This window comes from Amphiura filiformis, chromosome 18, assembly GCF_039555335.1.
Source record: "Amphiura filiformis chromosome 18, Afil_fr2py, whole genome shotgun sequence".
Classification (NCBI taxonomy): Eukaryota; Metazoa; Echinodermata; class Ophiuroidea; order Amphilepidida; family Amphiuridae; genus Amphiura; species Amphiura filiformis.
Genome location: NC_092645.1, coordinates 56,775,373 through 56,792,905, shown reverse-complemented (window position 1 = coordinate 56,792,905; position 17,533 = coordinate 56,775,373). Strand labels below are relative to the sequence as shown.

Sequence of the window (17,533 nt, the reverse complement as noted above, 5' to 3'; positions counted from 1 at the left end):
TTATGGTTAATGCTTGAAAAATATACTGATATCCAAGAAAGCCCGTTTCGGAGGCTTCACATGCAAATAACACCATACTTAACAAATGGGTGAAAAAATTATCATGTTATAAATCTGCAATATCTGCCGCATAGAATCATTGATTCAATACACACAAGAAAATAACAGCTTAGATGATCCCAACAGTGTTGTTTTCAAAAAAACTCCTTCTGCCATGTTTAACCATTGTAAACATGAAGCCTCCAAACAAAAAAAAATGACTTGCTGTGATAATTTAATTTTTGTCACAACTGAAATTCAATACTTAGAAGCAAAGCATGAAAATTGGTAATTGTGATATTTTTTACCTATTTTTCATGTCAACTTGTAGTAGTTAGCCAAATATTTTACTTTTATGATCACCTGTGTTGTTAACTGAAGCCTCCGAAACACAAATCGCTTGAATTGCCAATTCTAAAAATAACTCCAATTTGTGTGAAACTTGGCTGGGAGGTTCCTTTCATCAAGTAGTATTTGTACATGAAGTTAGACATTTAAATTATTTTAGGAACCCAATTAAAACTTAAAAAATATGTTTAAGGTTGGGAAATTTCCATTGCAAATGACCCTTGATGTTAAAATTTTCAAAATTGCAATTACAAACATAGCAAAACATGGTATAAAATTTAACTTATATCTGTTGACTTACTTTGGAATGGGATTTCACATGTATTCCAGCTTTCATGTCATAATTTTCTGAGCTTATGTAAAATACATTTTTCTTAGATTTTAACCAAAATGTTATGGAAATGTCAAATTTTTATCAGAAATCAAAAGGTTTAAGCCTTGAAACACTATTTTACTGGAATTTAAGTTGCTTCTATGCATGATTACAGTAAACAGAAACATATTTAAGTGGTTTGAAATTTTGACCCTAAAAATCAAAAGTTACACCCTTTACCGTGAAAATGACCATAGATAGTAACATGACAAGTTTTGGCCCACGATCATGCTGATTTGTTTAGGAAGCAGCTGGAATCTTCATTTTTACAGAGAGCCTGCCTTATTTTCCATGGGTACAATGTAGGTCCATTTTTATTTATTGCATGTGGACTAAACTTTCTGCCTCTATGTGTTTTTGTTTACAGTACGGGATGGTGACACCATCAAACACTACAGAATTCGTCAACTAGACGAGGGTGGTTTCTTCATAGCAAGACGGTGCACGTTTAGAACGTTGACGGAGTTGGTACAGCACTACCAGAGGGACGCCGACGGACTGTGTGTGAACCTTAGAAGACCATGTGTCCTGGTAGGTGGCCACATTTACATTGGGAGTGTTTTAGAAAAAAAAAATTTAAAGGACCATCTCTAATACCTTCAGTTGTAGGACACCTCAACAAACTGTATGTCCAAATATGATGCGAACAGTAAGGATTTGTCATTTACCAAGTGTCATAATTTAAGTGTTGATATTTTACTATAAATTTTAATAAGCTCAAGCATCTAAACCTAAATCCAGACAGCTTCAGCCAGGCTATCTTGTCTCAAAAGACAATGCCATACAAAGAAGATGAAAGCATAAAAAGTAGTCTGGTTAAAAGACATGCTAAAGGCAGGGATGTGAGAGTTCCTCTTTTCAGCTGATTTCCTCTTTTTTTGTTGCCAAAATTTATGTGTTTTTCTTTTATTTTCAGCCCATATTTGGTGTTTTTGCCCTGATTTTACGCTGTTTTTAGTGATTTTCCTCGTTTTTGGTCTGTGCCCTCTCACACCCCTGTAAAGGGGAAGAAATAATTTAAAGGGGGATGCAACCCAAACCATTTTTGTCTTGTTTTTGTTTCCGTAGGTTGAAAAGCCACAGACACGAGGTCTATCGTATAACACAGCTGACCAATGGGAGATTCCCAGGAGTTCGTTGCAACTGGTCAAGAAGTTAGGCTCTGGTCAGTTTGGCGAAGTCTGGGAGGGGCTGTGGAACAACACCACACCGGTGGCCATCAAAACTTTAAAACCAAGTGAGTATCAGAGGATTATACTGTACATGTTTTTAAAAATGATTAGACCATGATAATTATTTTTGACAACACTAGTGGTTGATTTACATGACAATGTTATTTTTTTTAAATCCACATTGGCCCGACTCTGGAAACCCAGGTCACGGTTAAATTGGAGTAATAAATAGATTTGCACTGTGCAATTATCAAATTTGGTTCTTGCAGATTTGTGGAAAAGATTTTGTGGGAATTCTCACAAATTATTAACAATTGTAGGACCACTAGCTCTTTTTTTCCCCTTTCTTTTTTAAGGTGGTTGGGGGGAGGCAATAAGACCCTGCTTCAAACCATTTTTTACAAGGATCAAATTGATGTGGATTCAAATGTGTGGTGTATATTATAACTCTTCAAGTTCATTTATATTCATTTTAAAGGTGGGTGATCTGATTGACAGCCTAATCCCCCACTTACACCCAACAAAAATTGAGATTTTAGCATCTAAAAAAGCCCATCCCGGAATGCCAGTATGATTTAATTGGCTTTAATGGCTGAGATATATTTCAAACAAAATCTACAGATAGATACAGAGGTACACTGCCGCTGGAAGTATCCACTGTTCTATGTACAATGTTTATAAGGCCAACAAAAAAAAGAAGGTTTGTCTCAAAGCTTGCGCGCGCATTTGTAAAATCCCACGATTTGACAAAAAACAAATGCGGAAATTTTTTTTTTCAAAAAAAAAAAATTTAGTTTTTTCCAGAAAAAATCGGCGAAAATCAGACTTTTTTCTCAAAATACCATGAAAAAAAGTCGGGAATAAAAAAAAAAAAAAAAAATCGCATTTCGCATTTGTTTTTAAATTTCTCGTGAGCTTTGAGACTAACCTTTTTTTTTTTTTTTTTTGCCTAATACCTCTCTTTGTTTCTAAATGTCCAAAGAGCAAGTTACCTCTAAATTGGATTGTTTTGCTGTTATAGTACATTACATGTTCCTCATCATAACGTAAGATAGAAAATGCCATGAAATCAGACCACCCTCCTTTAATTAAGCAAGGGATGTTAAATATTTTTAATTTTACATGGGGGTGTGTCAATACATCAAAATGCAAGTCATTGTGTGAATGAATCTTTTGATTACAAGCATTAAAATACTACACAGATAATTAAATTCTTATAGAAATGGAACAATGCCTACATGTATTGTACTAAAGTGAATTCAAATCAGATCATTTGTACATGTAAGTCGTAGTGTAATGTTTAAAATGAAATCACAAAATGCATACATGTATCATTTATTTATCTACCACAGTGGAAATTAACATAAACCATGCACAATTATTTTAAAATTACACTGTACTTACTCTAATACTGTTCAATAGTACATGCCCCACGACCTTTTCAAAGATCAATATTATGAGTTAAAATAATTGGGTGTTGATCGCCGTACACTAAGGACATTATTCAAGCAGTTCTTGCCCGTCTTATGAATCTAATTATCCGCTCTGAGAGTGTACAGCTAGCTAATGCAGCATCTCCATGTTGACAGGGGCTTGAATTCATGCATGCAAAATATGTACTGCAACATACTATGCATGGAGATCGTTTTGATATCACTTTTCCAGTCATATTTTCTATTTTCATGCAAAAGCTTTGAGGGAAAAAATGGATTTATATTGGGCATAGATAAGACTTTCAATTTTATATATCAAAAGTAAAGCCTGGAAAATACACTGTTTGAAGAGTACTTTTCGGTTATAGTTACAATGTAGCTGGGAATGCCAAGCAGTGTCATTGGGCTGTTCCACTTGAAATCCATATACCTAGGCCTGCTAAGAATACGCGATTTTGGAGGCCAAAAACGCACCCCGATTTCCCAAAAAACGCAAAAATCTGTGATTTCCCGCCCAAAACGCAAAATCTAAAAAAATTTTTTGCGGATTTGGAGAGTCCCTGGACGCAAATTGCGGCGCAAATAACGCAATCGCGTATTCTTAGCAGCCCTACATATACCCCATGGAAAAACAGATGCCACCACTTGAAATCTACATTCCCTGTGTGGGAGATTAAGGTTATGTCTTCCATTAGGGGTGTATGGGTTTGAACTGGAATAGTCCAATTATTTGAGGATTTGATCAGAAACTGGTAGTTCTAAATATTAAAGCTGCTGCATCACAGAAAAACACAAGCTTTGTATGGGCCTAAATTATTATTAATTTTTTATTCAAGCCTCCACAAAAAATATGCGGCTTCAAGAGTACATGCTATATAGGGTTATTGCAAGGACTGTCAAACAGTGCCACATGGGATTTGATCAGCAAATTTGCTGAATTTATAATATTAAACAGGATCATCAGGGGAAATGCGGACATAAATTATCAATTTTTGATTTGAAACGCCAGCCAGTATTTAACGGGGACATACTAGTTTTATTCCCCCACAAAAATATGCTGCTTCGAGAGTGTGCAATAGGGTTATTGCAACGAATGCCAAGCAGTGCCCCAGGGGACTTGATCGGCAAACGAGCTAGCGGATGAAGCATGATCAAATATAAACACTCGTCAGTTCAAAGGCCTGGCCCCTTCTTGTGCACAGCTATAGTGTGTCCACAGCTTAATTAGGTTTTTACTTGCACTACCATGGTTTTGAGGACTGAAAAGGACAACACAAATTATGCCATTCCTTTTTTATCCCATGTAAATTGTGTACACCGATATATTTTTCCTTTTTTTTTTTTCAAGTAATTTTGTTGATGCAGGAAGGATTGCATTCCCCAGGTTATTTTTTCGACCTGATTTTTATCTTTTTAAAACAGATTTGGTAAAATTGTAGTGGGGAAAAAAAATCCTGCTGAATATGATCCATCCGTCAAATTAATGTTCATTGGTGCTGAGAATGGTGCCGGATTCCATCTCTAATAGATGAGCCCTACATACATGTACTAAATGCAACATTTTCAATTAGGGATGGGGGAGGACCTATATATGTTACAGGAAATACATTATAATATTCAATTTCATTTTCAAACACCAATCACGTTTGTTTCAAATATTGTCAAAGTGGGTGGAGGCAACTTGGCATTTTTAATTAAAAGATAAATAAATCGCAACTTGAATTTAAGAAATCGTCAACACAAGGCAAAGATTTTGATGTTTGTTTCGGAGGAGATGCACTTAGTTTTATCCAACATACTGTAGGGCAGAAAAGAAATGAAACTAGACTTAGTATGCTGTCAGAAAAAGAGTGCAAGCTTGCTGCATATCATGACGTGCCTTGAATACTAAATAGTAGGATGGGAAATGACAGCGCAAGGTGATTCTTGTTATTAACGACATGCATTAGTTTCGGGCAATTACCAATCTTGCTAGAAACTTGGGCTTTTCATTAGAGCATATATTTTTACCTAAAAGACAAAAGTGAGAAATTGTTCCATGCTTGTGTCTTGTGTAGTGTAATGTTGGATTCATACAAGTATGTGAAAATTGAAATCTGATCCGTACAATGTACACCAAATACTTTGCTTGGAACATATTATTCAATGTAGATTGCTTAAAAGTATACTTGGAAATGGGTTAGTCTGGACAGTTCCATACACCCCCTGTTGAAGACATGAAAAAATGACCCTCAAATACAAAATGATTTTGGCCCTCTGTGGCCCACGCAAGAAAATATAATTGAAACCCTTGCTGTACAACATGAATGCTACTTCGGATGGGAGACCATTTTGGCTAGCATCACCAAACAGATCAAGAGAGTCAATGACTGAAACCTCGCCCATTGCACAGGTTCACCATATGCAAGGAGAGCCTCAAACTGGAAATAGACATGAATGTCAGAAGAATTACCTTAAAACTGGTATACCCTGCGCACAAGTATAACCCTAACGTTAATCCTAACCCACCCTATTTATAACCCTAATCATAACCCTAACCTAACCATAAGGGTAGACCAGAATTGTACCACCTTAAACTTAACACAATGTTATATGACTTGGTCAATTCCCATTCATACATACTGCCTGATTGAGGTTCTCCTTGCATATAGTGAAACCGTACAGTGGGCGAATTAAAGACCTCTTTAACCAGATTCAAAAGCCTAATGAGTATGAGTTTTTGTAAAATAATCAGCACAATCAAAGCTTATTCTATGAGTGTACAATGTACTAGCATAGTGTTAAAGAACTGTGTACTAGAGGGATGAGCATATTCGGGGTTCTAATAAGCAACCTTCTTCTGTCAGTTAGGCCAAAAAAAAAAAAAAATTGTTTGTTTGTCCTCCACAGCTTTGAAAGAGGATGTGCGGGCGCTCGGATTTTATTTTTTTTTTATTTATTTTTTTTGGATTTGTCGTATTTCTGGACCTTGCTAGAGCTAAATGCTACAATCATTCATGGTGACTTAAATAAATATGCAGTTAAAGTTATAATTTGTGTTCATGTCATAGTCTTTTAATGATTTGGTGGACTTTTTTTAATTTTCAACCATGAAAGAGGTCCAGAGATACTCCAAATCTGGAAAAAAAATTGAATTTTACTTATTTTTATAAAAAAAAAAAAATTGAAAAAAAAAAAATATTGGTCAGGCCTTCATCTGAGGAGCGGGCGGTGGAGGACAAACAAACAACTTTTTTTTTTGGCCTTACCGTTAGTTTTATTCACATCAAACATTAACATCAATCAATGATCTTCTAGGAAGAACATCATCATTGCTTGTAGCTAGACAATCAATACATTTGGCATTTTAATATAAAGTACACCAGGAGCATGTGGACTTCAAAATTAGATTTGAGATTATTATAGTTTTGATGTCTTGAGTCAAATATTGGGTGGTTCAGTTAATTATCATACCTGTGTTAATTATTTATGACTGTTGAACTGCCAGGACTGCTCTCATTTCACATTTAAGTCATAGAGACGAGCAAGTCTATAATTGAATGGAAATTGAAATAAAAAAGAGCCTCTAGGCCTAAATAACAGAAAATTGAAGAAATACTTCAGGATTTATGAATAATAAACTATAAAATCGTATCTAATTTCTCCAATAATGTCCCTTCCATGTCTATTAAAAAAATCTTGAGTGCAGTGTCATTGGATAATGTAACTGTGGTTTCATATGTGGTGATACTAAACTAACATAGGAGGTAAGATTACCTGCCTATGTCACATGATATGCATTTTGTGATTTCATCAGTGTGTGCACAAGTACATGAACCTAGCACAATGGGCTGTTCCATTTGAAATACAGACTCCCCCTGTGGAAGATTTGGCTTCAGTCATCCACAGAGGGAGTATGGTTTCCAAATAGAATCGACAATTGGGTAACTTGTATTTGAAATACTGACTTCATTTGTGGAAGATATAGGTAAAGCTTTATACAGGGGGAGTATGAGTTTCAAAGTAAGTAACCCTAGCCAATGCCATTTGAAAAACATGCTCCCTCTGTGGAAGACTAAATGGAATAGCCCAGTGTAGTTAAGTATGAGAAGCTGTGAAAATCACTCCGTGAAGAGCAGCAAGAGTTGAGATGTGACTTTTTTTTCTTCACAAGTAAGGGAGCGATCCAAAAGATTCATGTAGAATAGGAACAGTCTAATATCATGGTACAGGTGTAGGGTTTAATTTTTGATGTTTGTTTAGAACCGGTTCCCATTTCCAAATTTAGTTTTGTATAATAATTTGAAACCAATTGGGAGATGAAATGCGGGTTTTCATTCATGTTTTATGAAATTTAATCTGACATAGACTTAATCATAGGCATTCATATTTGGAAATGGGAGGAATCCAATAAGTTAAAACTAGATTAGACTTTTCCAATGTTTTGGTTTGCTCCCTTATTATAATTGAGTTAGTGGTAGTATTCAGAACATGTGAATATTTAATGCAAGTAGGTATATGAATGTCATCTGTGCACAAGGGATTCAGTGTATATTCGACAGGATGCAGTTTGCTACATAACATGAAATATTATGGAAAGCTGGTTTGTGTTTTAAAGGAGCATTCAATTGTTTTTAAGTTGGGTCCATATTTTTCACATTCCACAATTTTTGTTGAAATTGGCAAATATTTTACTCCAGATTTATTTGTTTCTAACAAAAACATTGTTGTGTGGGGGTGTGTGTGTGTTATGTATTCAACCAAGTGTATGTAACATAAAACAATAGGGTTGAATTCAAGGGCATTTATTTGATTTATCCACTGGTTAAAACATATTTTCAAAAATCACCAAAACAATGAGTCGTGATGAAGTGTACAGTGTAACATGCATTTATTATTGTTATGATTTTTTTTTAAATGCCAAAGTGCCAAAGTTTCATTTGCTTGTGTTTCCTCCCTGACAAACCCAGTAGTAACTAAGCTCGTTTACCGCCCATTTGCATGCCTTTTTCTTATAACTTACATCCATTGTCATGTAATTATAGTGCTGTGTGATGATGATCAGATGTTAGCATTTATTCAGGAGTGCTGACATGTGCAAGATTTTCTAAAACAACTGGAGAAAAAAATGCATGCAAAATCATTTTCATATTCCTGTGTTGTTGAGTTATGTGAGTTGATCATCTAGCCCATGTACCTTCTATGTGCCTCAATTGGGTCACTGGCTACATAGCTGTGACAGGACCTCTCTGAAGTGTTTTCCCCATGCTGTCTTTTGTGAACAACCTGTTGATCATGTTGATGGTCAAATTGTCTTATATTTTTGTGTTGTTAAATAATCTACCTAGAGAGTTTCTCCTGTGAAAAAAAAATTTGACAAACAAAAAATGTGCACACCTAGAAAGATCTGCTTTAGGTGTTTAGATATTTTGGAATTAATAGGAAAATCTATCATGACCTAACCTATAGATTTGAATTTGCTTATAAAATAATTTTCAATATATGCTAAACACTTACATGTACAATTTAATCATTATGTTGATGGAAGTGTCACACACAATTAAAGATGATTTGTTTCTTTTCAAAAGTGCATGAAAGTGCAATGGTCTTTGATGAGTATCTATCCAGCCAGGAGAAACCCTCATGAGGTCAACATAACTCATGGCATTAAAATTAACAGACAACCATCTTTGGGAATGACCCCATGTTACCATGGAAATGACCCCATGTGTTACTATGATTATTGCACAACTTTGCAGGTTCAAAATGTAATGGTTAGTAGTAGATCACTCATTACTTACGCTATTTTATTCTATAAAAACCACTTCTAATCCTCCCTTTTCCTTTTCTAAAAAGTAGAATGACATTTTACAAGTGATTAGCAATGCTTTTCAATAGATTGGAATTCATTTTTACCTGGTAATCAAAGAACAATGAACATTTTGATTTATCTCCTAACTCTGCTCACGTGCACAGCGTTACCATGGCAACTGTTTAAGTGCGTGGGCTCGCAGAGAGTGGAGAGACGGATGGGGGATTGTTTCATGTTCTGACTTGCAGCTGTGTGTGGCGAGATTTATGGTCAGTGCAGTAAAATAGGGTCGGGGATAGATATATAGCAACGTAACTAACTAGCTAGGTTAGTTACTGCTCAGATGAGGCAGACATCACATCCCGAAATGTTGGTGCTCTGCTCAAGAGAGCGACAAATTGTAGGTTGTTAATCCAATAATTTGTTGCCGGCTGTAAATTTCTTTCTTAAGTTAAAGGAACATTTTACTTGTTTGATTCATCCTTGGCCTGGTCGTTGCTATAAGTTGGACTTGTTAATTGGCTACATATCCTTCAATTATAAGGAGCACTATTATGGTGAGAATTAAAGGAACACTTGGTGGGTTTTTTTGGAAAACTTTTGATGGTTAAGTATTGCTTGATAAATAGTAAAGGGAAACTTTTGTGACCTTGAAGGGCATTCCTTAAAGAAAAGATGTTGGAGCACATTTTCATGCCATGAGCAATGTCTACCCAATTGTAGGTTTATGACAAATTTTCATCCATATCAGATGTTTGGTCTCGCTTCATTAACCAGAAAATGTATTATAAAGGGAAAAAAAGATATCGATCTCAAATTGATTGGCACAACGAGCAAAATTCTTAAAAAATTAAAGGGACACTATATGAGTTAAGGTTCTTTTTTTGGTTATGCAATCTGGACCAAACAAATGAGAGATGCAAATGAAACTTTGGCATTAGAATACACTTGGGTCAACATTGCTCACGGCCCAACAAGAATATTTCTAAGAAACTGTGATCCAACATTTAAGTAACGAATGCCCCTTTAAAATGTACATCTACATGGAAATTAAGGGAACAAAAGTATGCTAAACAAGTGCTGTCCCTTTAATATTTATGAGGTCTTACCGAACCAACGCTAGATAAAAAGGAAGCGTTTTCGCCTTATGGATGGTTGTGTGACTTCAGGCATCACGGCAAAACTATAGAAGAAGTCATATACAGTAACTTACAACATATAGGTAAGATAAATGTTGTCAAGTGAAACATAAGATATACAAAAAAACTACAGAAAACCAAGTGTTCCATTTCCCGTCATTACATGTGCTCCTTTTTTTCTGTGGCTTTTAACTTAAGGAAATAGTTTTGCTTGGTTACAAGACCTAAATTATGCAGCGTATGCGAGTAAATATAGACTCACATACAGAACACACTTTTTTCATCATCATCAAGGTACCCAACCTCTTTGGCCTCCTTTAGTTGCCAAGTGTCCACTACACTGCCACTGTTACACACATCTCAAACATATGGTCTGATAGGGCACCAGCGTCAGGTTTAGGCATGTCACTACATGTATAATACAGTAGACAAGTATTACACTTTTTTCCCCTTTTCAACAGATTTACATGTTTTTCCTTCTTAATGATTACGCATTGAGGGTTCCGGTAGGTCTGAATTGAATATTAATGGACAAGCAGATCTGTAGTAATTCCCAGAGGGTGTTGGTTACAGGCAGTATAATCTTCAATAAAAAATGTAAAGAATTTTCAAGAAGTTTGTATACAAAAACCCCTTTGAAATGTGAAGTGCTATCGAAAGTAAGTGATATTACCAGTATGCAACAATTTTTGATAGTGTTAGAATTTCTAATTTTATTTGAAAAACATGAAGAGAACACCAAACGTATTGGAAATAGCTAGGATGTTCAGACACAAAGGTGCATTTATTGTAGACTGTGAAGATAGAAGAGAGTAAAGTTAGCAACTCTTGTCTCGAAAAGTCAGAATGTTGTATCTTTAAAAAAAATAACATAACAGTTAATGCAGATTTGCTTTGTGGGTCAGAATTTACTGAAAAATTACATTGTAGGATGTTTTCTTAAGTAAAAATAACAAAATCAGTAGCTTAAGTTAGGAGTGTCATTTGCCAACAGAAAACACACCACTTGATGCTTTTTTCAAAACATCAAATTTGTCTGAACACTTTTTAGGAATACAGAACAACAGATTTATGCAACTAGTACAGAATTTCTTTGAAATCCTCTGTATAAAAGAGGCCCCACTTGACCAAACATGAAGATATTGAACAGGCAGGCTCTTTCTCTCTTTCTAGCAAATGCAGGATGTAGTTCTAGACCTATATACACCTGAAGGTGGGGTCAGAGACCTAGTTTATTCAATCAATAACATGAACCGAGGCTAAACTATTTCACTACTTATTCATTGCACTGACCAGCCTATATGATATTGATTATGAAATATTGGTGTTGTTTAGGGCAATATATAGAAAGTAGTCTCACAACATTTGAACCAGGTTGTGTCAAATATGGAAAGATTTTTTCAAATTCTTTTTATGCCCGCTTCATAGCACATTCTATTTTGGTATCAAATTGTGCTATCTTCAGTAGATAGTATTCTATATTTGAAACCCAATTTGCTATCCTATTATATATCACTCCCTAATTGAGGCTGAATTGTGCTATCTGCAGTAGATAGCAAATAACACACTACATAAAGCTAAATTGTGCTGTCTTCAGTAGATAGCACTCCTTACTTGAAGCTGAATCATGCTATCTTCAGTAGATAGCATATGACACTCAACATAAAGCTAAATTGCGCTGTCTTCAGTAGATAGTACTCACTACTTGAAGCTGAATTGTGATATCTTCAATAGATAGTATGACACCCTACATAAAGCTAAATTATGAATGTCTTCAGTAGATAGCACTCCCTACTTAAAAGTGGGCCATCTTCAGTAGATAGCATATAACACTCTCTACATAAAGCTAAGCTGTGCTGTCTGCAGTAGATATCTCCTCACTTGAGAATGTGCTATCTTCAAGATAGCATATAACACTCTGCATAATGCTAAATTATGCTGTCTTCAGTAGATAGCACTTTACTATCTTCAGTATATATATCACCAACTTCTGTACTAGAAGCTGAATTGTGTTATGTGCCCTGCTTTGGGCTGAATTGTACTATCTTCAGTAGATAACACATAGTACTAACTACATAAAGCTAAATTGTGCTCTCTTCTGCCCTACTTGTAACTAACTAATATTGTTTTCCTGAAGTAGATAGCATTTACTTGAAGTATAGTGAGTTTCTGTCTTCTGTTGATATCACTTTCAACTTGTGCTATCTTCTGTAGATAGCATGCTACTATTCATAAGTCCAATTGTGCTATCATCACTATATTACACCCTACTTCAAGTTATGAAGGTAAATTTTGTTATCTTCAGCAGTAGATACCTCCCTAATTAAAGCCTAATTGTGCTGTCTTAGTAGATAGCACTTCCTCTTTAAAAAGTTAATTAAAGCCTGATTATACTATCTTCAGTATATTGCACTAAGCATTCCATACTTGAAACTAAATTATAATATCTTTAGTAAATAGTATCTCCTCATTGAACCCCAATAGTGTTATCCTTTTACCCCTACTTGAAGATAAATTATGCTCTCTCCAGTAGATAACTTATTCTAGTTGAAGCCCAATTTTGCTATCTTCAGTAGATATGACAACCTACTTGAATTGTCTTATGTAGATAGCAGTCTGCACTTGAAGCTGAATTACACCATCTTTCACAGATAGCACCCTTTGCTTCAAGCCCAATTGTGCAATCTTCAGATTTCATACATTAAGGCATTATTGTTCTATTGTAAGTAGAAAGCATACCATGCTTGAAGCCCAATTCAACTATCTTCTGTATTAACCTACATAAAGCCAAGTTGTGCTATCTTCAGTAGATAGCACTCCTACTTGAAGCCCAAATTTAATATCTACAGTAGATGATAACACCCAAATAAAGCCAAATAGTGCTATCTTCAGTAGATAGCAGTCTTACTTGAAGCCCAGTTGTACTATCTGCAGTAGATACCAATACTTGCATAAAGCCAATCTTTAGTAGATAGCATTCTAATCTTACTTGGAAGACAATTAGTGCTATCTTCAGTAGATAGCATTTCGTACATAAAGACAAATTGTGCTTTCTTCAACAGATAGTACTGTCTTTTTTTCAGTAAGTAGCATTGTGTACTTGAAACCCAAATATGCTGTCATAGTGTTACTCCTTACTTGAAACCCACATTTGCCATCATAAAATACATTTGTGTGGAAATTGTGAGGCAAAAAGACTTGCAAGTAGAAATTTACAGGGATGAAGAAGATCTTTGGTGAAATCTGCAAAGTCATTCAAATTATTTTATAAACAGGAAAGGTATGATACCAATTCAGATCCCATGGAGCAAAACATCAAAGTCACTTTGTGTATAATCTAGTTTCCCATGTCGACTGTTAATCAAATTATTTCCAGTCCTACATTAAACAGTTGAGAGAGAAAATCCAATCAAGAAAGTTCTCCCAGGCGAGGTGTTGTCAGGTTTGTGTATGCGATGCACAAGAAAACTACATCTTGTTAAAGGTAATTATAATGGTCATGTGGAGCAGTGGAAATTGACCGATAAAAGGAGGAGGGTAAAGATGTAAAGGCATTTAGCTGTCGCTATGAGCCATAATGATCTCACCCCCATGGCATAGCTCAATGACCTTCATTGAACAAGTAAAGCTCAAATTTTGATCTCAAGTTGTGGGGTATGAGTTTGTGTACCAAACACACCCAAAGGTCATTCTCTGATTGTATTTAGCATATTGGTTTTTTTTAAGGAACTGTGTCCTGGAGATTGTTATGTTTTACAATATTAGTTTGTGTTCTGCAGTTATATTAGGGATTAGATCAAATATTTGCACCCAACTTTGAACTTTGAACTTTTTTTGTTTGTTTTGAAGTAAGAATATGTTGTCAAAATTTATATCTATGTACAAGCATACTTGTTTGGAAAAAAAAAAGTTTTGATTTCATAAACACTTGTTGAATATCTATGATTTAAAGGAATGCAAGTTTGATATTTATTGTATAATTAAGGAAGACGTGTAGGTACATGTCGAGCTACTCTGACCCCCTTAAAACTGCCCCTTGGCTTCACCCAGGCCAAATCAATGCATAGCAATATTTTGGATCAGTTCACAGTACTTCATTATCAACCCTCCAAATTCTGGCTATGACTGCTAAGTAGCAGATAGCGTACAACCCCTTACGGCGCACTGTGAAGGGGGTTGCATTAATACGTGCCCTCTTCCGGTGATTCTGCTGTAACTAGTAAAAACGCAGTATCTGCATATTACAAAATATCACAAAATATATACTGCCTTTTGAAAGACCGGTGTTTTTGAGCCAGTCTGTCTGTCCATCAGGTACAAATGAAGTATCTACTAGTAATAAGCATAGCTTCCCATAATGCATTTCTCCCATTTTAATATCCTGTACTGATTTGCTATCTAGTGCAACATGGGTCGATAGTGATGAAATGTACCTTGGTGAACAGAACACATCCAGATCTTGCCAAATGTGTTTATTTCTTGACTGTCAACCCATATTTAGCCAGTCTATTTTCACAATGAAAACAAAGGCAACATATGCAAAGTAATGGGAGTGTCATTTGATGAAATGAGGTGCTGTTTTATGTTGCTAAGGATTCTGGGAAGGGTAAGATATCTTCTGCTTTCGATTCGTCTGGTCCCAATGTAAAATGCAGTATTTGCTATTTTGTTTTATATGCAGATACCGCATTTTGACTTTGAAGGGTAGAGTTGTTGCGATGTGATGATGTAAGGTCATTTGCATTCTCTCGTTCACTTTTGGAGAACCCTCAGGAAGGTCGGTGACATGAAACCTGACCTTTTTCGTAAACTCTCTGGCGCCGGAGAGATTGTCTCCAGATCCCTGGTTGGATTTTAATTTGGTTTCGGTGAATACCTTCTACTGATTCAGTTCTTTCATAACATGCCCCCATTTGTGATGAAGTAGCTTCTTTGTTTTCTATTGAAGAAAGCACTGGCTAACCCTTTTCCAGCTGTGATCATTTTGAAGATTACTCCCTATTGTCAAAGCATGACAATTCTGTAATTTCTTTATTTACTTATTCTCTATTTAAGTCTGCTTCTAATGATCCCACGTTTTTAATTTTCCATTTTTGATCTGTTAATTCATTTTTGTATAACCTCCATGCCATCTTTGTTTGCTAATTAATTGAATTGTTTTCAATATTTTGGGAACAACATTCCACAACTCCCAGTATAGATATATTGTATTCCAGCTCAGGGGAAGAAACTGCCTGTAGTTTCTATCTGGCTCTGGTTATCTGTAAGGGAGGGATGCCTGTAGGTTTACATCTATATCTCCACACTCAACTGATGAGGAGATAGTAATCTAAAGGGTACAGATGCCTGTAGGGTTGCATTATGGGATTATACATTTGAACAATGGTTCCTTCTGGTAATGATCTCATCTCCCATGATATAGATTGCATGTGCTCTGATCATACAAAGTATATTTTTCTATGCAGTTATCTATTACAACATCTCGAAAATGCACAGTTGAAGTGACTTGGTGTATTGTACAGAATAATTCTATGTGACATGGAAATATGTTTGCATTTATATTTTTATGGTCTACTCTAGCACCTGCCCCATGTAATGAAGGAAAATGTTTTTTTTTTTTTAATCCATCATATTTCAGCATTGTTATAAATCAAAGAAACCAAATATCATTTAAACTGCCTTTTTGAGGTGTCACAATTTACATATGTCCAGTTAAAAATGAATGTTGTCCTGGAATATCTTGATTTTCAGCCTGGGCTTTTTCCTAGACTGCTTTGCATTGCCTTTTTGATAAACAATTCATACCATTCCTGCATAAAACACAACACATCCCCAGTGACTCCCCTGTTTTTTCATGGATAGCTAGCTGTTGGATCAGAACAGGATTGGTGGATTTTCCATAGTCAATGGGGTTAGAGGGATGGTAAATTAAAATGGTCTACTAAAGTAGACTAGCTTTTCCCCCCTAATGAGTACTGAATCTTTCATCTACAAGTGTGATAAAACAGAGCAGGAAATGTTGATGGACAGTAATATTTTGTTCTGCTGAATTTTTACCACTTAATTTTGTACCGCGGCATATTGTGGTGAATAGTCAGGTGTTGGCAAAATTCTCAGAAGATGCCCATTCTGTACATACAAGCTCAATAATTTTTACACTTCAATATTTTTATTGCTGCTGTACTTGCCCCAAACCTGAGAGTGGTGAACTTTTTTGTAGCAAAAAATTGTTTGAAGCGTACATCCGCTTGGTTTGCTGGAGGCAGTCAGTATAGTTAGGTTGCATTACTTTTTCAACCCACTCTTGACGGCTTGTATGTGCTTGTATGCGCGTGCCATTCACGGATACGGTTACAATTTACAAATTGCATCTTGCCAAGTTTCTTCCTGAACTCAAAATGGGCAAATTAAAGTTACACTGCAGAAATAATTATAGAGAGTGTTTTTTTTATAGGAGTGTTTAAAATGATAAGACACATTATTGGAGGTGGAGGTTTGTATTTAATTGTGTTTTTCATTGTGAGTTAAATTATAAGTCTTTCTGGTTCTCAAACCCTCGAAATATAAATTCACTAATTAAGAAAAAGCACCTCATCAATCTGTAAAATCTCATAGCTTTAAGGAGCCAACAGGTTGTACTTGGGTTACCATGGCAACCACACAATAACCCTTTTTAGGTTTTAACATGTAAATGTCATGTCATTCATCCTGTAGACTGGTCAAAGGCTTTTAACTTTAGCACGGCATTAGATCTTGCTGTGCTGCATTTGATGATAGATTGGCTGGAAAGAAACTGGCTTTTATCATGTTTAAAAGTAGCATTTGTGGATAATCGCACTTGATGTCCAGAATTTTTATCACAAAGATTAAAATACTGAAAATTGAATAAAACAATTCTTTATCCAATGCTGTAACTCTGTTGATTTGGGACTGCATAGTGCAGCTTGTAATGAATTATGTACATACATTTGCCAGTTTTTCAGAAATGGTTTTGATCGTCTTTTCAAACTTATTTTAGTTCTGAAATTCATATTTTTTCAAAGGCCTTTATTTTACTAAGTGGGGCTGGATTTAAAATATTTTAAAATATCCATTCTCCATAATAAGCGTCAGTCTTGCTGCAATGTTGTGTTTCCTACAATTGTAAAAAGATCACCCATTTTAGCCCAAATAAAATCACTTATTTCAAGGCATAATATCAAAACTCCTAAAACAGGTGCTTTCAGTTCAGATGAAAT

General features: G+C 35.4%; 1 protein-coding gene across 1 annotated transcript in view; it reads left to right on the top strand.

Annotated features, from left to right (window-relative positions):
• The window catches only part of LOC140138842 (tyrosine-protein kinase Src42A-like), a 62,558-nt gene that overhangs the window by 9,022 nt on the left and 36,003 nt on the right, over positions 1–17,533 (top strand). Inside the window, 3 exon segments of the mRNA XM_072160611.1 lie at positions 1,128–1,291; positions 1,829–1,997; positions 10,259–10,378. Of these exon segments, the coding sequence (XP_072016712.1) occupies positions 1,128–1,291; positions 1,829–1,997; positions 10,259–10,378 (453 nt within the window).